The following is a 22,566-nucleotide window of genomic DNA, read 5'->3' as shown; positions in this document are numbered from 1 at the left end:
GAGCACGGAGTGCCACCTCCAGGAATTCCTTGGACACCTCCAGGGATGGGCACTGCAAAGCTCCCTGGGCACTTCCAAGGCCTGAGCCCCCTTTCCATGGGGAAATTCCTGCTGCTGTCCGAGCTGAGCCTGGCCTGGCCCAGCCTGAGGCCATTTCCCCTTGTCCTGTCCCTGTTCCCTGGGAACAGAGCCCGACCTCCCCTGGCTGTCCCCTCCTGTCAGGGGCTTGTGCAGAGCCACAAGGTCCCACTGAGCCTCCTTTTCTCCAGGCTCAGCCCCTTTCCCAGCTCCCTCAGCCTCTGCTGGGGCTCCATTCCCTTCCCAGCTCCCTCAGCCTCTCCTGGGGCTCCATTCCCTTTCCCAGCTCCCTCAGCCTCTGCTGGGGCTCCATTCCCTTTCCCAGCTCCCTCAGCCTCTGCTGGGGCTCCATTCCCTTTCCCAGCTCCCTCAGCCTCTCCTGGGGCTCCATTCCCTTTCCCAGCTCCGTTCCCTTCCCTGCACACGCTCCAGCCCCTCCAGGTCTCTCCTGTCAGGAGCTGCCCCAGCACTGGAGGTGCCCCAGCGGTGCCAGCACAGGGGACGGGCACTGCCCTGGGTTGTCCCCACACTATTTTGGATAAATCCCCCTTTAGATATCCATGGATGCATGAGAGCCGTCCCATCCTCATTGCCTGAGGTTGATGGGATACAGAACATCTGAGCCATGGGATTGCTTTGGGAGCAGGCGACCCAGCTCTGTGTCCATCTCTAACCTTCCCTGAGCTGCATCTCCGCCCAGGTTTGACAGTAAGGATTGATCCAATTCCCTGTTTTTTTAGGGATGTTGCAGCCTGGTTCCCAGCCCGGCCACCACGGACAGATCCTTGACTCCCAGTTCCCTCCTGCTCTCCCAACCCCCTTGGAGACACTCTCCTGCCCCAGGCAACGCTCCACGTGGACGTTGGTTACCTCCACTCTGTATCTGCTCAGCACCGGCCGAATTCCCAGAGGCACGGGCAGGATGGGACCTCGGTCCATGTCCGTGGGGCCGTCGATTGGAGGCAGGTCTGATTTACCCCCAGGGCCGATCTGGAAGAGACGGATCATGTGTCACCCTGGTTTTTCTGAGTTTTTTTAAAGCCTTTTGATTGTTCATAAAATGGAGTCAGACTTTTTAGCCACTGTGCAATATTAGGAGCAGTTTCTACCTTTTCTCACACATGTAACATAAACAAATCCTTTGTTTTTCATTCTCTGTACTTTGTTTGCATATTTCTAACCTGAAAACAACTGTAACTGACAGCTGGTCTGGCCATTCGGCTGGGAGATGAAAACTCCAGAAGCCAATCCACAGCCAGACCCACAAATGTATAAAAAGTAAGAAATAAACAGGCAGGGGGTTCTCGGCCTTGGCTCTCTCGGAGGAACAACTCTGCCCTGCAAAATCTCTCGTCTCTCGTGTGATTGCTTTGCGTATCCCGATCACAGATCATGGATTAGGATCTGCTCCTCCGAGCTGCTGGGAAGCAGGTTTTGAGTCCTTCTCACAGAATTGTGGAACCCCGGAGTGGAAGAGACCTCAAAGATCAGCTCGTTCCAACCCCTGCCACGGGCAGGGACAAATTCCAGAGGGAGCTGGGCAGTGTCTCAGCTGGAACTGGTCGCTGTTGTTGGATCCGGGGTGTCTCGGAGGGCTGAGAGCCCAGGGCAGGTGTTTTGGGAAGAGGAAAACACGGGAGCAGAAGGTGCTGGGAATTGCTGTCCTTCCACACAGAACAGTCCCCGGAATATTCCAGACTCCTCAGCCCACTGATGTATCCCAGGGCCATTCCATCCTGGAATTGCACCTGCTGGGCTGGGCGTGAGGAAACAGCGATGTGGTCCCGGAGCTCAGCCTAGGAGCAGGTTTAAATTCCCATTTCCATCCCAGGGCTCAGGAAACATCAAATATCCCATGTGAGCCATCCCCTCAGTCCAAGGAAAACTGGGACAAAAAGGGTCTTGGATGAGCACCTGCCCTGGCAGGAAAAGGAGATGGGAAAAGCATTTCAACAGATGGGACACGAGGCACAGAAGTGGAGGAATTTAACTCTGGGTTCGGCCCGGAATGGTTTGGGCTGGGAGGGACTTTAAGGATCACTGAATTCCAACCCCCTGCCGTGGGCAGGGACACATTCCGCCTTTCCAGGCTGCTCCAAGCCCCATCCAACCCGGCCTTGGACACTTCCAGGTCTCTTTGATGAACAAGTGGTTGATCCATCCAAGAGAAAACAACAAAGGTTCAGCAGACCAATGACCAGGCGAAGGGGCAGTTATTCCTGGTTATTCCCGGTTAACCCCAATTCTCCGTAAATTAAGTTGGCTAATTAAATTAATTCTCCATAAATTCCCCCGCTCTCCCTTCCAACCCTGCATCCGTTGTTCCCATCCCTTTGTCCAGCTGGCACCTGGAGCAGCTCGAAGGCAGCCAGCAGGTCCCCGGCCGTGGCGTTGCCGCGGTAGATCTGGTAATATTCCAGCTGCGGCGGGAAGCGCGGCGGGCAGTACTGCTCGTCCGACATCTTCACCACCGGCTTGGCGAACGTCCGGCCCATGAAGTCGGCTTTTCCCTACGGAAAGAGCACATGGGGTTGGGGATCCAATGTGGGAATTCCAAGATTAGCCCCACGGTTCTCCACAGGAGCACTTGGGAATCCAACACCGTAATACCAAAATTAGCCCCATGGTTCTACACAGGAGCACTTGGGAATCTAACATGAGAATTCCAAAATCAGCCCTGTTGTCCTCCCCAGGAGCACTTGGGGTTGGGGATCCAACACAAGAATTCCAAGATTAGCCCTGTGGTTCTCCCCAAGACACTTGGGAACCCAACATGAGAATTCCAAGATTAGCCCCATGCTTCTCCCCAGGAGCACTTGGGGTTGGGAATCCAACATGAGAATTCCAAAATCAGCTCTGTTGTTCTCCCCAGGAGCACTTGGGGTTGGGGATTCAACATTAGAATTCCAAGATTAGCCCCATGGTTCTCCCCAGGAGCACTTGGTGTTGGGAATCCAACACAGGAATTCCAAAATTAGCCCTACAGTTCTCCCCAGGAGCACTTGGGAATCCAACATGAGAATTCCACGATTAGCCCCACGGTTCTCCACAGGAGCACTTGGGAATCCAACATGGGAATTCCAAAATCAGCCCTGTTGTTCTCCTCAGGAGCACTTGGGGTTGGGGATCCAACGTGGAAATTTGAAACTTAATTCCGTGGTTCTCCACAGAAGCACTTGGGGTTGGGATCCAACATGGAAATTGCAAAATTAGCTCCATGGTTCTCCCCAGGAGCACTTGGGAATCCAACATGAGAATTCCAAGATTAGCCCCATGGTTCTCCCCAGGAGCACTTGGGGTTGGGAATCCAACACAGGAATTCCAAAATTAGCCCTACGGTTCTCCCCAGGAGCACTTGGGAATCCAACATGAGAATTCCAAGATTAGCCCCATTGTTCTCCCCAGGAGCACTTGGGGTTGGGGATCCAACATGGGAATTCCAAGATTAGCACTGTTGTTCTCCCCAGGAGCACTTGGGGTTGGGAATCCAACATGAGAATTCCAAAATCAGCCCTGTTGTTCTCCCCAGGAGCACTTGGGAATCCAACATTAGAATTCCAAGATTAGCCCCATTGTTCTCCCCAGGAGCACTTGGGGTTGGGGATCCAACATGGGAATTCCAAACTTAACCCCGTGCTTCTCCCCAGGAGCACATGGGGCTGGAGATCCAACACGGGAATTCCAAAATCAGCCCTGTGGTTCTCCCCATCGTGGTCGGAGCAGGAACGGGAACAGCGCTCTGGTCTTGCGATGCCGAAGTTCAGGGAGAAGTTTCACCCGTGACTCCTTGAAGGAGGTCTGGGACAGCTGAAGGCTGGGACAGCCAGGAGGCCAGGGATGAGCAGTTTTCCCAAACGGAAAACCTCCTTGGCTCCAGACTCTTTCTTCCGTCCCCAAAAATGAGACGCATCAAGTCACATCTGAGATTTACAAGCGGCAGAGATTCCGCAGGAGACGTGGACGGACCGTTTTCCAAGGATCAGGGGGAAAAAAACTCCCTGGAATCCTCTGCCTCCAAAACCGCAGATATCCCGGCGTCCAAACCACACGGAATTCCGTGGGATTTTCCTACCACGGTGTCCTGGTCATAGATCTCGATGACGATGATGGGGGGGTCGTCCCGCATCTCGTGAGCTTCCCCGTACAGCTCCACGTTGTCGAACACCAGGAGCTGGTCCCAGGTCGGGCAAAGGGTCTCGTTGAGAACCTGGGAAAACGGGAGAAATTCCTGCTGCTCCAGGAATGGACCCGGCTCCTGGGAAAGGGCGGCAGATGGGGCCGCTGTGCATTTTTTGGACCATTTTTGGGGAATTGGCCAGAGATTCTTCCGAGGAAAACAGGAATAGGAGTGGCTGATGAGCAGAGCTGGATTATTCCCAGTGTCCAGGTTTCCTAAAGCTTGGCAACCCTCGGAGTGGGAAGGGAAGACTGAAAAATCACTTTAATATGACCCAATTTTGCATAAACCAGCAGGGAATTACGGGGAAGCACAGGGAATCACAGGGAATCACAAGGAATCACAGGGAATCAGAGGGAATCACAAGGAATCACAGGGAATCACAGGAAATCACAAGGAATCACAGGGAATCGCAGGGAATCACAGGGAATCACAGGGAATCATAAGGAATCACAAGGAATCACAGGGAATCACAAGGAATCACGGGGAATCATAGGGAATCACAGGGAGTCACAGCAAATCACAAGGAATCACAGGGAATCACAAGGAATCACGGGGAATCATGGGGAATCACAGGGAGTCACAGGGAATCACAAGGAATCAAAGGGAATCACAGGGAATCACAGGGAGTCACAGCAAATCACAGGGAATCACAAGGAATCATGGGGAATCACAGGAAATCACAAGGAATCACAGGGAATCACAAGGAATCACTGGGAATCACAAGAAATCACAAGGAATCACAGGGAATCACAGGGAATCACAAGGAATCACTGGGAATCACAGGAAATCACAAGGAATCACAAGGAATCACAGAGAATAGCAGGGAATCACAAGGAATCACGGGGAATCACAGGGAATCACAGCAAATCACAGGGAATCACGGGGAATCACGGGGAATCACAGGAAATCACAGGGAATTACGGGGAATCGCAGGGAATCACAGGGAATCACAGGAAATCACAAGGAATCACAGGAAATCACAGGGAATCACAAGGAATCACAGGGAATCACAGGGAATCACAGGGAATAACGGGGAATCACAGGGAATCACAGGGAATCACAGGGAATCACAAGGAATCACAGGAAATCACAGGGAATCACAAGGAATCACAGGGAATCACAGGGAATCACAAGGAATCACAAGGAATCACAGGGAATCACAGGGAATCACAAGGAATCAGGGAATCACAGGGAATCACAAGGAATCAGGGAATCACAGGGAATCACAAGGAATCACAGGGAATCACAGGGAATCACAAGGAATCACAGGGAATCACAGGAAATCACAGCGAATCACAGGGAATCACAGCGAATCACAGGGAATCATAAGGAATCACAAGGAATCACAAGGAATCACAGGGAATCACAGGAAATCACAGGGAATCACAGGGAATCACAGGGAATCACAGGGAATCACAGGGAATCACAGGAAATCACAGGGAATCACAAGGAATCACAGGGAATTACGGGGAATCGCAGGGAATCACAGAGAATCACAAGGAATCACGGGGAATCACAGAGAATCAGAGGGAATCACAGGGAATCACAAGGAATCACAGGGAATCACAAGGAATCCTGGGGAATCACTGGGAATTACAGGGAATCACAAGGAATCACTGGGAATCACAGGGAATCACAAGGAATCACAGGGAATCATGGGGAATCACGGGGAATCACAGGAAATCACAAGGAATCACAAGGAATCACAGGGAATCACAAGGAATCAGAGGGAATCACAAGGAATCACAGGGAATCACAAGGAATCAGAGGGAATCACAGGGAATCATAAGGAATCACAAGGAATCACAGGGAATCACAGAGAATCACAGGGAATCACAGGGAATCACAAGGAATCAGGGAATCACAAGGAATCACAGGGAATTACGGGGAATCACAGCCAGCGGGATGTGGGACATAAATTGGGAATGGGCTCCTGGGGAGAGATCTCCTGGAAATTGGCCGATGCCCAATCCCAGAGCTGCTCCCCCACCGCAGGAGCCCAGGATCGGCCCAATCCTTGTCCACGGGATCCGTGCCACACGGATGCAGCGCGGAACCTGCGGAGTCATCCCTCCCCTCCATCCCCGCATCCCGGGAATGTTCACCTCGGTGCACTGGCTCTGGGAGATGAAGAAGACGCGCGCGAAGGGATCCGAGAGGCCGCTGCTGTCGGCTGCGAACAAACTCCTGGCCTGGTACATGTGGGCTCGCAGCTGGAACACCTGTTTCTCTGGAAGACAGAGGGAATGGGATGGGATTTCTCGGGATGACCTCTGGGAGCCCGCCCAAGGGGCGCCTCGGGAGCCGGGTTTGGCTCATGGGCGAAGGATCTCAACCCAAAGCGCGAATCCCGAGTGGACGCGGATTTCCGTGGAATCCTGCTTGTTGTGTGCACAACTCTGAATAGAATTGGGATGAGGGGACACAATTCCCACCTCCCAACTCTCCTGGGACAACCGGGACAATTTCCCCCTTAACTCTTGGAAGCCCTTGGGTGAGGGGGTGTCCAGACAGGCTCCCTCCTGCCCTTTCCATGCCCCATCCCATGGTGATGCCTCAAGTGGGGAAAATGATGCCTCAAGTTTTATTTTTGGCATTTTTCACGTTCTGTGCTGCCCATGGGGTGCAGCTCTGAGCTCACAGTTGGTCCCACTCAGCTCTCTGCACAGATTTGGGACACAAAACAAATCCTTTTCCTGCTCAAGACCGAGGACAACTGTTAAAAGTTCTCAAGCCCAAAAGCACAAACAACGGTGGGCTGAAGGGAGAAAACAAGAAGGGTGGGATCTCACAACCTGGAGCTGGAAATGGACAATTAAACCCCAGCGTGCGAATGGACCAAAACTTATAAAAATGTAAGATCTCGTGACTGTTTGCCCATTTTGTGACCATTTTGGGTCCATTTTGTGCCCATTTTGTGCCCGTTTTGTGTCCATTTTGAGACCATTTTGTGACAATTTTGTGCCCATTTTGTGACCATTTTGGGTCCATTTTGTGTCCATTTTGAGACCATTTTATGACCATTTTGTGTCCATTTTGAGACCATTTCGTGCCCATTTTGGGTCTATTTTGTGACCATTTTGGGTCCATTTTGTGCCCATTTTGGTCTATTTTGTGACCATTTTGTGACCATTTGGGGTCCATTTTGTGTCCATTTTGTGACCATTTGGGGTCCATTTTGTATCCATTTTGTGACCATTTTGTGCCCATTTTGGGTCCATTTCATGCCCATTTTGTGACCATTTGGGGTCCATTTTGTGACCATTTGGGGTCCATTTTGTGTCCATTTTGTGACCATTTTGGGTTCATTTTGTGCCCATTTTGGTCTATTTTGTGACCATTTTGTGTCCATTTTGGGTCCATTTTGTGCCCATTTTGGGCCCATTTTGTGACCATTTTGTGCCCATTTTTTGTCCATTTTGTGCCCATCTTGTGCACATTTTCTGCCCATTTTGGGTCCATTTCGTGCCCATTTTGTGACCATTTGGGGTTCATTTTGTGTCCATTTTGTGACCATTTTGTGTCCATTTTGTGTCCATTTTGGTTCCATTTTTTTGTCCATTTTGTGTCCATTTTGGTTCCATTTTGTGCCCATTTTGTGACCATTTCGTGCTCATTTGGGTCCACCTTGGGTGCAGCCCTGCCCAGGCTCTCGCCCTGCCCAAGGTAGATCCTAAAAGCCTTTCAATAAACATCTACTTCATTCTCTTAGCTCTGTCTAGCCTCTGTCCCAGGTCACCCTTCCCAAGGTATCCATGGAAAACTCCTTACTGGTGTACAGGAGGCTGATGGGTGGGAAGGAGGGAAGGTTTTGGGCTCGGGGGACTTTCTTCTCCTCGAAGCCACAGGGGAGGCCGCTCAGGAAATCCTTGCGCTGCTTGTTGAGGCCCAGCCACAGGTAGATCTCCATCTTGGCCTGGACTGTCCAGCCAGCGGGGCCGAAGCCCCTCTTCCCAGGGAGCTGAGCACAAGGAATGGAAGAGTTCACGCGGATATCGGGAATACGGACACACCCCTCTCTTGGAGCGCCCGAGCTCTTTGGGGCATTATTCCTTAAACCCAAGGATCCTTTGGGATCACGGCGCTGCTCTGGCCCACGCATTGTCCTCTTCCCACCGTGGTTTCCTTTTCCTGTGCCAGAAATTCTCTGGATTTCCAGCTGGATCAAATATTTCCCGCTTACCGGACTGGGTGAGGTCAGTGCTTCCCCCTCCCTAGGAGCAGATTCCCACCCCTTCCAGCAGAGCACGGATCCTATTTTTCCGGTGTTCAAACCCCAGAAAAAAACGGATACGAAACTCTCATCCTCATCTCCCAAATTCCCTCCGCTTCCCTCCTTCCTGGCTGCAGCCCCCCGCCTCCCCAGGACAGAGGGATCCTCACCTTGAGGAAAACCGTCTTCACTTTGGCGCAGTCCTTGCCCATCTCCTCGTCCACGATGGAGTACAGGATGTCCTTGGAAGGGACGCGGGCGTAGGCGACGCGCTTGTTGTTGCTCATCATCCAGATGAAAACGTCGGGAATCGTGTGCTGGGGCTGGGAATGCCGCAGGAGAGCCCCGTCAGCGCCCCAGCTCCCACCGCTGAGGCACCCGGGAGGCAAACCCAACGGATTCCAAGGAAGATGGATGTGCCTCTTGCCACACTGGGGGGGAACTGGAATTGTTTGGAGATTCCCGCTCCAAAAAAAAGCCACACAGAGCCAAGCCCGTCAGGAAAAAAAGTGGGATTTATGTGGGTTAAAGTTTAAAAAAAATATAAATTTGGGAGTAGAAGACCGGAGGTTTTCCCTTCCCTCCTCATTCAGTGGCCTTGGGGAGGAGAGCGGCAATTCCTTCATCCCTTTCCAGGGAAGAGGTTCCCAGTCTGGACAGAGCCCATCATTCCTCAAATCTGGATTGGTTCAGGGCCAGGGAAGGCCTGGCTGCAACCAGGGATGGAGCTGGGAGCCTTCCATGGGAAATGGAAGCAGGTGGTGGAACAGGGAGGGCCAAGAACCCCCTCTGAGCCAGTCCTGAATTGGAAAAACATCAGGGAATCATTCCGGAGCCTGAAGCGGCTCCAGGAGAACTGGAGAGGGACTGGAGACAAGGGATGGAGGGACAGGACACTGGGAACTGCTTTCCACTGCCAGAGGGCACGGATAGATGGGATATTGGACAGGAATTCCTGCCTGGGAGGGTGCAGAAGGGCGGGGATGGAATTCCCAGAGAAGCTGTGGCTGCCCCTTGGATCCCGGGGAGTGTCCCAGACCAGGCTGGATGAGGCTTGGAGCACCCTGGGATGGTGGGAAGGGGCCAGGGTTGGAACTGGATGGGATTTCAGATCCCTTCCCACCCAAACCAGGCTGGGATTTGATGTATCACTTTCCAATTCCTGATTTCCCAGGGATCCACAGGATCCCTCCATGGCTGGGACTGGCTGAAACATCTCCAGCTCTGCTGCAGGTGGATCCAGCTCTGTCCCTGCCTGGGAAACTCATAAATTTCTTTTACATCGGCTCATTCCCAGCACAAGGAGTGCGCAGGGATCATGGGGCAGCTCATGGACTTGGAATGGCTCCTTGCAGAGGGATCTCTCCTGCCCTTGGAGGTCTCCACCCATCCATTCATCCCTCCATCCCATCCATCCATCCTGTTTCTCCATCCATCCTATTTCTCCATCCATTCCTTCCATCCCTCCATTCCATCCCTCCATCCATCCATCTCATCCACCTCATCCATCTCATCCATCCCTCTATGCCATGCCATGCCATGCCATCCATCCCCTCATCCATCCATCCATCCATCCATCCATCCATCCATCCATGGATTCATCCATCCATCCCATCCATCCATCCCCCTCCATCCATCGTATTTCTTCATCCACCCCTTCCATCCCTCCATTCCATCCATACATACATACATCATCCATACATCCCGTCCATCCATCAGTCCCATCCATCCCACCCCATCCCATCCATCCATCCATGGACCCATCCATCCCATCCATCCATGCATCCATCCATGGATCCATCCATCCCTCCATCCAACTGTCCATCCATCCCATCCATCCATCCAATCCATCCCATCCATCCATGGATCCCTCCATCAATCCATCCATCCATCCATCCATCCATCCATCCCTCCTCCTATCCATCCCATCCCATCCCATCCCATCCCATCCCATCCCATCCCATCCCATCCCATCCCATCCCATCCCATCCATCCATGGATCCCTCCATCCATCCATCCCAGCTCTCCGTCTCCATGAGCTGCCCCAGCCAGACCCACCTCTGCCCGTGAGGGACTCACCTCATCCGCCAGGAACCGCAGCTTCTGCAGGAAGTTCTGCACCAGCTTCAGCTTGTCCTTCGTGGTGTTCCTCTTGACCTGGGAGCGCAGGGCCGTGGCCTGCTGGGCCATGTTCTCCTGTGGAGACAGCCCGGACATCCGGACACAGCTCGGACCAAGGAAAGGTGCCACCACGTCAGCATGGACACCTCCAGACCACATCAGCATGGACACCTCCAGACCACATCAGTGTGGATACCTCCACACCACGTCAGTGTGGACACCTCCAGACCACATAAGGGTGGACACCTCCACACCACGTCAGCATGGACACCTCCACATCATGTCATCGTGGACACCTCCACACCACGTCAGTGCGGACACCTCCAGACCACATCACGGTGGACACCTCCAGACCACGTCATGGTGGACACCTCCAGACCACATCAGCATGGACACCTCCAGACCACATCAGTGTGGATACCTCCACACCACGTCAGTGTGGACACCTCCAGACCACATAAGGGTGGACACCTCCACACCACGTCAGCATGGACACCTCCACATCATGTCATCGTGGACACCTCCACACCACGTCAGTGCGGACACCTCCAGACCACATCACGGTGGACACCTCCAGACCACATCACGGTGGACACCTCCAGACCACGTCAGCATGGACACCTCCAGACCACATCACGGTGGACACCTCCAGACCACATCAAGGTGGACACCTCCAGACCACATCACGGTGGACACCTCCAGACCACGTCAGGGTGGACACCTCCAGACCACGTCAGGGTGGACACCTCCAGACCACATCAACGTGGACACCTCCACACCACGTAAGGGTGGACACCTCCAGACCACGTCAGGGTGGACACCTCCAGACCACGTCAGGGTGGACACCTCCAGACCATGTCAGCGTGGACACCTCCACACCACATAAGGTTGGACACCTCCAGACTATGTCATGGTGGACACCTCCACACCACGTCATGGTGGACACCTCCAGACCACATCAGCATGGACACATCCAGACCATGTCAAGGTGGACACCTCCACACCACGTCAGGGTGGACACCTCCAGACCACGTCAGGGTGGACACCTCCACACCATGTCAGCGTGGACACCTCCACACCACGTCAGCGTGGACACCTCCACACCACGTCAGGGTGGACACCTCCACACCACATAAGGTTGGACACCTCCACACCACATCAGGGTGGACACCTCCAGACCACGTCAGCGTGGACACCTCCACACCACGTCAGGGTGGACAACTCCACACCACGTCAGGGTGGACACCTCCAGACCACATCAGCATGGACACATCCAGACCACATAAGGGCGGACACCTCCACACCACGACAGGGTGGACACCTCCACATCATGTCAGTGTGGACACCTCCAGACCACGTCAGCGTGGACACCTCCACACCACATAAGGGTGGACACCTCCAGACCACATAAGCATGGACACCTCCACACCACATAAGGGTGGACACCTCCAGACCATGTCAAGGTGGACACCTCCAGACCATGTCAAGGTGGACACCTCCACACCACGTCAGCATGGACACCTCCACACCACGTCAGCGAGGACACCCCCACACCACGACAGGGTGGACACCTCCACACCACGTCAGGGTGGACACCTCCAGACCACATCAGCATGGACACCTCCAGACCACATCAGCATGGACACCTCCAGACCACGTCAGGGTGGAAACCTCCAGACTACGTCATGGTGGACACCTCCAGACCATGTCAGTGTGGACACCTCCAGACCACATCACGGTGGACACCTCCAGACCACGTAAGCGTGGACACTTCCACACCACGTCAGCGTGGACACCTCCAGACCATGTCAGGGTGGACACCTCCAGACCCCTTTTTGCTGCCCCTGGCATGGGAAAGCCCCTGAGAGGACAGAGACAGCCCAGGAGGAGGTGACACCACGAAGGCGTCACCTATCTTGGAGAATTTCGGGGTGTCACCCGGCTCCTGGCCCTTGGAGCTTCCACGGGAGCGTCTGGAATTTCACAGTTCCCGGCCCTCGAGGATGCAGCCGCTGAAATCTGTGTCCTTGGCTGTGACAGCTGGAGCAGCCACCAGCTCCTCGTCCATCTCTCCTTGGCAAGGAGCGGGGCCACCACCCCCAAACCTCCGCCCCTGGAGCGGCTCTGCTCTGTGGGGTTCCTAAAATCACCCCAAAATCTCAATCACCCCAAAACCTCAATCACCCCCAAACCTCTGTCCTAGGAGCAGTTCTGCTCTGTGGGGTTCCCAAAATCACCCCAAAACCTCAATCACCCAAAAATTTCTGACTCTAGAGCAGCTCTGCTCTGTGGGGTTCCCCAAATCACCCCAAAACATCAATCACCCCCAGACCCTTGGTCCCTGGGGCAGCTCTGCTCTGGGGTTCCCAAAATCACCCCAAAACCTCAATCACCCCCAAACCTCTGTCCTCGGAGCAGCTCTGCTCTGTGGGGTTCCCAAAATCACCCCAAAACCTCAATCATCCCAAAATCTCTGTCCCTGGAGCAGCTCTGCTCTGCGGGGTTCCCAAAATCACCCCAAAACATCAATCACCCCAAAACCTCTGTCCCTGGAGTAGTTCTGCTCTGTGGGGTTCCCAAAATCACCCCAGAACCTCAATCACCCCAAAATCTCTGTCCCTGGAGCGGCTCTGCTCTGTGGGGTTCCCAAAATTATCCCAAACCTCTGTCCTTGGAGGAGCTCTGCTCTCTGGGGTTCCCAAAATCACCCCAAAACCTCAATCACCTCAAAATCTCTGTCCCTGGAGTAGTTCTGCTCTGTGGAGTTCCCAAAATTATCCCAAACCTCTGTCCCTGGAGCAGCTCTGCTTTGTGGAGTTCCCAAAAATCACCCCCAAACCTCTGCCCCTGGAGCGGCTCTGCTCTGTGAGGTTCCTAAAATCACCCCAAAATCCCTGTCCTTGGAGAAACTCTGCTTTGTGGGGTTCCCAAAATCATCCCAAAACATCGATCTCCCCAAAACCTCTGTCCTTGGAGCAGCTCTGCTTTGTGGAGTTCCCAAAAATCACCCCCAAACCTCTGCCCCTGGAGCGGCTCTGCTCTGTGAGGTTCCTAAAATCACCCCAAAATCCCTGTCCTTGGAGAAACTCTGCTTTGTGGGGTTCCCAAAATCATCCCAAAACATCGATCTCCCCAAAACCTCTGTCCTTGGAGCAGTTCTGCTCTGTGGAGTTCCCAAAAGCACCCCAAAACCTCAATCACCCCAAAATCTCTGACTCTAGAGCAGGTCTGCTCTTTGGGGTTCCTGAAATTATCCCAAAACCTCAATCACCTCAAAATCTCCATCCCTAGAGAAGCTCTGCTCTGTGGGGTTCTCAAAATCATTCCAAACCTCTGTCCCTGGAGCAGCTCTGCTCTGTGAGGTTCCCAAAATCACCCCAAAACGTCAATCACCCCAAAACCTCTGTCCCTGGAGCAGCTCTGCTTTGTGGAGTTCCCAAAATCACCCCAAAACGTCAATCACCCCAAAACCTCTGTCCCTGGAGCAGCTCTGCTTTGTGGAGTTCCCAAAATCACCCCAAAACGTCAATCACCCCAAAACCTCTGTCCCTGGAGCAGCTCTGCTCTGTGAGGTTCCCAAAATCACCCCAAAACGTCAATCACCCCAAAACCTCTGTCCCTGGAGCAGCTCTGCTTTGTGGAGTTCCCAAAATCACCCCAAAACATCAATAACCCCCAGACCTCTGTCCCTGGGGCAGCTCTGCTCTGGCGTTCTCAAAATCACCCCAAAACATCAATCACCCCAAAACCTCTGTCCCTGGAGTAGTTCTGCTCTGTGGGGTTCCCAAAATCACCCCAAATCTCTGACTCTAGAGCAGCTCTGCTCTGTGGGGTTCCCAAAATTATCCCAAACCTCTGTCCCTGGAGCAGCTCTGCTCTGTGGGGTTCCCAAAATTACCCCAAAACATCAATCACCCCCAAACCTCTGCCCCTGGAGCGGCTCTGCTCTGTGAGGTTCCTAAAATCACCCCAAAATGTCAATCACCCCAAAACCTCTGCCCCTGGAGCGGCTCTGCTCTGTGGGGTTCCCAAAATCACCCCAAATCTCTGTCCCTGGAGCAGTTCTGCTCTGTGGGGTTCCCAAAATCACCCCAAAACCTCAATCACCTCAAAATCTCCATCCCTAGAGAAGCTCTGCTCTGTGGGGTTCTCAAAATCATTCCCAAACCTCTGTCCCTGGAGCAGCTCTGCTCTGTGGGGTTCCCAAAATCACCCCAAAACCTCTGTCCCTGGAGCAGCTCTGCTTTGTGGAGTTCCCAAAATCACCCCCAAACCTCAATCACCCAAAAATTTCTGACTCTAGAGCAGCTCTGCTCTGTGGGGTTCCCAAAATTATCCCAAACCTCTGTCCTTGGAGTAGCTCTGCTCTCTGGGGTTCCCAAAATCATCCCAAAACATCAATCACCTCAAAATCTCTGTCCCTAGAGAAGCTCTGCTCTGTGGGGTGCCCAAAATTATCCCAAACCTCAGTCCCTGGAGCAGCTCTGCTCTGTGAGGTTCCCAAAATCACCCCAAAATGTCAATCACCCCCAAACCTCTGTCCCTGGAGCAGCTCTGCTCTGTGGGGTTCCCAAAATCATTCCCAAACCTCAATCACCCAAAAACTTCTGACTCTAGAGCAGCTCTGCTCTGGGGTTCCCAAAATTATCCCAAACCTCTGTCCTTGGAGGAGCTCTGCTCTGTGGAGTTCCCAAAATCACCCCAAAACCTCAATCACCCCAAAATCTCTGTCCCTGGAGTAGTTCTGCTCTGTGGGGTTCCCAAAATCACCCCAAATCTCTGACTCTAGAGCAGCTCTGCTCTGTGGGGTTCCCAAAATCATCCCAAAACATCAATCACCTCAAAATCTCCATCCCTAGAGAAGCTCTGCTCTGTGGGGTGCCCAAAATTATCCCAAACCTCAGTCCCTGGAGCAGCTCTGCTCTGTGAGGTTCCCAAAATCACCCCAAAACATCAATCACCCCAAAACCTCAGTCCCTGGAGCAGCTCTGCTCCAGGGTTCCCAAAATTATCACAAACCTCAGTCCCTGGAGCAGCTCTGCTTCGTGGAGTTCCCAAAATCACCCCCAAACCTCTGCCCCTGGAGCGGCTCTGCTCTGTGAGGTTCCTAAAATCACCCCAAAATCCCTGTCCTTGGAGAAACTCTGCTCTGTAGGGTTCCCAAAATCATCCGAAAACATCGATCTCCCCAAAACCTCTGTCCTTGGAGCAGTTCTGCTCTGTGGAGTTCCCAAAATCACCCCAAAACATCAATCACCCCAAAATCTCTGACTCTAGAGCAGGTCTGCTCTTTGGGTTTCCTGAAATTATCCCAAAACCTCAATCACCTCAAAATCTCCATCCCTAGAGAAGCTCTGCTCTGTGGGGTTCTCAAAATCATTCCAAACCTCTGTCCCTGGAGCAGCTCTGCTCTGTGAGGTTCCCAAAATCACCCCAAAACCTCAATCACCCCAAAATCTCTGTCCCTGGAGCGGCTCTGCTCTGCGGGATTCCCAAAATCACCCCAAAACATCAATAACCCCCAGACCTCTGTCCTCGGAGCAGCTCTGCTCTGGGGTTCCCAAAATCACCCCAAATCTCTGACTCTAGAGCAGTTCTGCTCTGTGGGGTTCCCAAAATTATCCCAAACCTCTGTCCCTGGAGCAGCTCTGCTCTGTGGGGTTCCCAAAATCACCCCAAAACCTCAATCACCTCAAAATCTCTGTCCCTGGAGTAGTTCTGCTCTGTGGGGTTCTCAAAATCATTCCCAAACCTCTGTCCCTGGAGCAGCTCTGCTTTGTGGAGTTCCCAAAATCACCCCCAAACCTCTGCCCCTGGAGCGGCTCTGCTCTGTGAGGTTCCTAAAATCACCCCAAAATCCCTGTCCTTGGAGAAACTCTGCTCTGTGGGGTTCCTAAATCATCCCAAAACATCGATCTCCCCAAAACCTCAGTCCTTGGAGCAGTTCTGCTCTGTGGAGTTCCCAAAAGCACCTCAAAACCTCAATCACCTCAAAATCTCTGACTCTAGAGCAGGTCTGCTCTTTGGGGTTCCTGAAATTATCCCAAAACCTCAATCACCCCAAAATCTCTGTCCCTGGAGCAGTTCTGCTCTGTGGGGTTCCCAAAATCACCCCAAAACGTCAATCACCCCAAAATCTCTGTCTCTAGAGAAGCTCTGCTCTGTGGGGTTCTCAAAATCATTCCCAAGCCTCTGTCCCTGGAGTGGCTCTGCTCTGTGGGGATCCCGAAATCACCCCAAAACCTCATCACCTCAAAACCTCTGACTCTAGAGCAGCTCTGCTCTGCGGGGTTCCCAAAATCACCCCAAAACATCAATCACCCCAAAACCTCTGTCCCTGGAGCAGCTCTGCTCTGCGGGGTTCCCAAAATTATCCCAAACCTCTGTCCTTGGAGGAGCTCTGCTCTCTGGGGTTCCCAAAATCACCCCAAAACCTCAATCACCTCAAAATCTCTGTCCCTAGAGAAGCTCTGCTCTGTGGAGTTCCCAAAATCACCCCCAAACCTCTGCCCCTGCAGCGGCTCTGCTCTGTGAGGTTCCTAAAATCACCCCCAAATCCCTGTCCTTGGAGAAACTCTGCTCTGTAGGGTTCCCAAAATCATCTCAAAACATCGATCTCCCCAAAACCTCAGTCCTTGGAGCAGCTCTGCTCTGTGGAGTTCCCAAAAGCACCTCAAAACCTCAATCACCCCAAAATCTCTGACTCTAGAGCAGGTCTGCTCTTTGGGGTTCCTGAAATTATCCCAAAACCTCAATCACCCCAAAATCTCCATCCCTAGAGAAGCTCTGCTCTGTGGGGTTCTCAAAATCATTCCCAAACCTCAGTCCCTGGAGCAGCTCTGCCCTGTGGAGTTCCCAAAATCACCCCAAAACCTCAATCACCCCAAAATCTCTGTCCCTGGGGCAGCTCTACTCTGTGCGGTTCCCAAAATTCCCCTTTCCAGCTCCTCTGTGTTCCCAAATTTCTTCCCGGAGTCTGGTGGAGGGGCAGCAGCAGGACCCAAGTGACTCCCGGGATTTGGGTGAGACCCGAGAGGGCTTTGGGCTCCTCTGCTCGGAATTAAACTCCAAACCCTCGACCCACAGGGGCTGGAAACCGGCGTGTCCATGGACAAAATCCCAGCCCCGGAAACCGGCGTGTCCATGGATCAAATCCCAGCCCTGGAAACTAGAATATCCATGGATCACATCGCAGCTCCGGAAACCAGAGTATCCATGGACCAAATCCCAGCCCTGGGAACCAGAGAATCCATGGATCAAATCACAGCCCCAGAAACCATAGAATCCATGGACTAAACCCCAGCCCCGGAAACCAGAGTATCCATGGACCAAATCCCATCCCCGGAAACCAGAGTATCCATGGACCAAATCCCAGCCCTGGAAACCAGAGTATCCATGGATCAAATCCCAGCCCCGGAAACCGGCGTGTCCATGGACCAAATCCCAGCCCTGGAAACCAGAATATCCATGGATCACATCGCAGCTCCGGAAACCAGAGTATCCATGGATCAAATCCCAGCCCCGGAAACCAGTGTATATATGGATCAAATCCCAGCCCCAGAAACCAGAGAATCCATGGACCAAATCCCATCCCCGGAAACCAGAGTATCCATGGATCAAATCCCATCCCTGGAAACCAGAGTATCCATGGACTAAATCCCATCCCCGGAAACCAGAGTATCCATGGACCAAATCCCAGCCCTGGAAACCAGAGTATCCATGGATCAAATCCCATCCCCGGAAACCGGCGTGTCCATGGATCAAATCCTGGCCCTGGAAACCAGAGTATCCATGGACCAAATCCCATCCCTGGAAACCAGAGTATCCATGGACCAAATCCCAGCCCTGGGAACCAGAGTATCCATGGATCAAATCCCAGCCCCAGAAACCAGAGTTTCCATGGATCAAATCCCAGCCCCGGAAACCGGCGTATCCATGGATCAAATCCCAGCCCTGGGAACCAGAGTATCCATGGACCAAATCCCATCCCTGGAAACCGGCGTGTCCATGGACTAAATCACATCCCCGGAAAACAGAGAATCCATGGACTAAATCACATCCCCGGAAACCAGAGTATCCACGGACCAAATCCCGGCCCTGGAAACCAGAGTATCCATGGATCAAATCCCAGCCCTGGAAACCAGAGTATCCATGGACCAAATCCCAGCCCTGGGAACCAGAGTATCCATGGATCAAATCCCAGCCCTGGAAACCAACATGTCCATGGACCAAATCCCATCCCTGGAAACCAGAGTATCCATGGATCAAATCCCATCCCCAGAAACCGGCATGTTCATGGACCAAATCCCAGCCCTGGGAACCAGAATATCCATGGACCAAATCCCATCCCTGGAAACCAGAGTATCCATGGACTAAATCCCATCCCCGGAAACCAGAGTATCCATGGATCAAATCCCAGCCCTGGAAACCAGAGTATCCATGGATCAAATCCCATCCCTGGAAACCGGCGTGTCCATGGACCAAATCCCAGCCCCGGAAACCAGAGTATCCATGGACCAAATCCCGGCCCTGGAAACCAGAGTATCCATGGACCAAATCCCAGCCCTGGAAACCAGAGAATCCATGGACTAAATCCCATCCCCGGAAACCAGAGTATCCATGGACCAAATCCCAGCCCTGGGAACCAGAGTATCCATGGATCAAATCCCATCCCTGGAAACCGGCGTGTCCATGGACTAAATCCCATCCCCGGAAACCAGAGTATCCATGGACTAAATCACATCCCCGGAAAACAGAGAATCCATGGACTAAATCACATCCCCGGAAACCAGAGTATCCATGGACCAAATCCCGGCCCTGGAAACCGGCGTGTCCATGGATCAAACCCCAGCCCCGGAAACCAGAGTATCCATGGACTAAATCCCATCCCAAGAAACCAGAGTATCCATGGACCAAATCCCATCCCTGGAAACCGGCGTGTCCATGGGTCAAATCCCAGCCCTGGAAACCAGAGAATCCATGGATCAAATCCCATCCCCGGAAACCAGAGTATCCATGGATTAAATCCCAGCCCCGGAAACCGGCGTGTCCATGGACCAAATCCCAGTCCTGGAAACCAGAGAATCCATGGACTAAATCCCATCCCCGGAAACCAGAATATCCATGGATCAAATCCCAGTCCTGGAAACCAGAGTATCCATGGACCAAATCCCATCCCCGGAAACCAGAGAATCCATGGACTAAATCCTATCCCCGGAAACCAGCGTGTCCATGGACCAAATCCCAGCCCCAGAAACCAGAGTATCCATGGATCAAATCCCAGTCCTGGAAACCAGAGTATCCATGGACTAAATCCCATCCCAAGAAACCAGAGTATCCATGGACCAAATCCCATCCCTGGAAACCAGAGTATCCATGGATCAAATCCCATCCCTGGAAACCAGAGTATCCATGGATCAAATCCCGGCCCTGGAAACCAGAGTATCCATGGATCAAATCCCAGTCCTGGAAACCAGAGTATCCATGGACCAAATCCCATCCCAAGAAGCCAGAGTATCCATGGACCAAATCCCATCCCTGGAAACCAGAGTATCCATGGATCAAATCCCGGCCCTGGAAACCAGAGTATCCATGGACCAAATCCCAGCTCTGGAAACCGGCGTATCCATGGACCAAATCCCAGCTCTGGAAACCGGCGTGTCCATGGACCAAATCCCATCCCCTGCTCAGGAACCCTCCTCCACTCTTCCCAAAACTCCCCTGAACAACCCACGCCGCGGCCTCGCCACCCTCGCAGGGATGAACTCCTTCCCAATATCCCGTCCATCCCTTCCCTGTAGCAGCGGGAAGCCGTTCCCTGTGTCCTGCCCCTCCGGGCCTCATCCGAAGCCCTTCTCCCGATCTCCCGGAGCTGCTCCGGGGACGGGATCGCGCTCACCAGCTCCCGCATGCAGGATTTGAGCCTCTCCCGGTCCAGCCTCGTGCGGGACGAGTGGTGCTGCTCCTTGTCGGCCAAGCTCAGGAAGCGCCTGCGGGGAAAAATCCCGTGTCCCGGGGTGACTTTGTGACGCTCGGATTTTCTGCTCCGATTACGCCGGATGCGGGGCTCTACACCTCTGAGACTGGTTCTGGGAGCGGGGGGAAAGGAGAAGCAGCTCGGGGGTTTTTTTTCCAGAAACTTCTCGGAGTCCTGCGCATCCTGCTCCTGGACCGTGCACGGACGGACAGCGGGACAGAGATCTCCTGTGATTTCAGCTGGATTTTAGCCAGCTGAGGCACAGAACCTCCCCGGACTGTTCTTATTTTTTCCCTCTTTCTTGGAGACGTTTAAACCTGCTCCGGACTGAAAAACCCGTGGAAACACCCGGAGCTCACGCCTGCAGCCCACCGGGGCCTGGGATGTGATTTTCCAGTGCCGGAGGGATTGATAAGAGACTGATAAGAGATTGGGCTACACCCCACAGCAGGGACATCTTCAGTTTTGCCGCCCCTCTTCAGGACAGCGAGAGGTTCTGGGTTTTGATATCATTCCTTGTTTTTGTGCTTGTGGGCTCTTTGCTGGTTGAATAAAATTTTATTTTCCTTTTTTCCCTAAGGAAACTTTTTTTTTCCCAGACCAGTTGCGGAAGGGGCCACTTGAATTTGCTATCCTGGAGGGACCCCATTTGGAGGTTTCCCCCCCCAAAATTTGCCCTCAACCGGGACACCCCGGCAGGGTGATTCCCTGGAAATTCCAGACACCGTCCCAGGGAGGTCTGTGTCAGCCTAGCCACATCCCTGAAGGGAAACGCTCTCATTCCCTCCAATTTCCCCCCCAAAAAAAACCCCTGTGGACCAGAGGCCGGTTGACACCGCGGGCTCCTCGGAGTCAGGGAGGGACAGTAGGTGCCACCAGGTGCCACCAGGTGCCACCAGGTGCCACCAGCCAGCGGAGGCCACAGGATTGAGGTCCTCACCCCAGCTTTGGGGTGTTCGGAAGCGCCACGCCCCAGCCGGAGGCAAAACATCCGGCACCTCGCCGAGGTCGTGGAATGTTGTCCCAACATCCCGGGGACAAGGTGAGGCGGCATTCCCGGCCTGGAAAAGCGGGGATCTTTTTGGGACACTCACAGGCAGCCGCTGCTCAGCTCCTCCAGGACCCCCCGGAGCCGGCGCTCGGGGTGCGGCTTCTCCGTCTTGATCATCTCCTGCACGTCGTTGAGACCCTCCTCCTGCCAACAGGGAGGGCGTGAGGGCCTTGAGGGGGGGGCCTGGGGGACCCCCTGATCCGATCCCACGCCCAGGGAAACCCCGGCTGCTTCCCCGGAACACCTCCGGGGACCCGGCTCTGGGAATGGCTCCGGTGTCCTCAAGGAATGGGCTGGCCAAGATCCAAACCCTCTTTGCGGGGGGGGGACAATTCCCAGATCCTGCTCTGACCCTGCCGGTGTGGAGCTCTCCCAAAGGCTCCTTGGGAATGCGCCGGAACTTAATCATAAAATCCTGGAATGGTTTGGGTGGGAATCGCTGAATTCCAGCTCCACCGCCTCGGGCAGGGGCACCTCCCGCTATCCCAAGCTGCTCCAAACCCCATCCCTTTGGAGCCTGTTCAGAGCCTTTCCCACCCTCACAGGGAGGAATTCCATCCCAATATCCTGCCCTTTTCCAGTTTGTACCCATTCCCCCTTCTCCTGCCCTTCCAGGCTTGTCCCAGGTCTCTCTCCAGCATTCCTGGAGCTCCTTTAGGCTCTGGAAGGGGCCTTTGGAGGGACAATTCCCAGATCCTGCTCTGACCCTGCCGGTGTGGAGCTCTCCCGAAGGCTCCTTGGGAACGTGCCGGGGCTTAATCATAAAATCACGGAATGGTTTGGGTGGGAATCGCTGAATTCCAGCTCCACCGCCTGGGGCAGGGGCACCTCCCGCTACCCCAAGCTGCTCCAAACCCCATCCTTTGGAGCCTGTGCAGGGCCTCTCCCACCCTCACAGGGAGGAATTCCATCCCAATATCCTGCCCAAATCCTCCCTTTTCCAGTTT

At 53.6% G+C, this 22,566-nt stretch overlaps 1 protein-coding gene across 2 annotated transcripts in view; it reads right to left on the bottom strand.

The window, feature by feature from the left end:
• The window catches only part of OTOF (otoferlin), a 141,614-nt gene that overhangs the window by 33,355 nt on the left and 85,693 nt on the right, over positions 1-22,566 (bottom strand). For both annotated transcript variants that reach the window (XM_040058710.2, XM_040058712.2), the window contains 9 exons: positions 21,663-21,763; positions 20,491-20,581; positions 10,551-10,667; positions 8,642-8,794; positions 8,030-8,219; positions 6,364-6,488; positions 4,151-4,285; positions 2,427-2,588; positions 949-1,068 (listed from right to left, as the gene is read on the bottom strand). In XM_040058710.2, the coding sequence (XP_039914644.1) occupies positions 949-1,068; positions 2,427-2,588; positions 4,151-4,285; positions 6,364-6,488; positions 8,030-8,219; positions 8,642-8,794; positions 10,551-10,667; positions 20,491-20,581; positions 21,663-21,763 (1,194 nt within the window). The remainder of the gene's footprint in view (positions 1-948; positions 1,069-2,426; positions 2,589-4,150; positions 4,286-6,363; positions 6,489-8,029; positions 8,220-8,641; positions 8,795-10,550; positions 10,668-20,490; positions 20,582-21,662; positions 21,764-22,566) is intronic.

The sequence above is a fragment of the Hirundo rustica genome, chromosome 3 (assembly GCF_015227805.2).
Source record: "Hirundo rustica isolate bHirRus1 chromosome 3, bHirRus1.pri.v3, whole genome shotgun sequence".
Taxonomy (NCBI): Eukaryota; Metazoa; Chordata; class Aves; order Passeriformes; family Hirundinidae; genus Hirundo; species Hirundo rustica.
The sequence above is the reverse complement of the archived record's forward strand: the minus strand, read 5'-3'. Positions and strand labels throughout refer to the sequence as shown.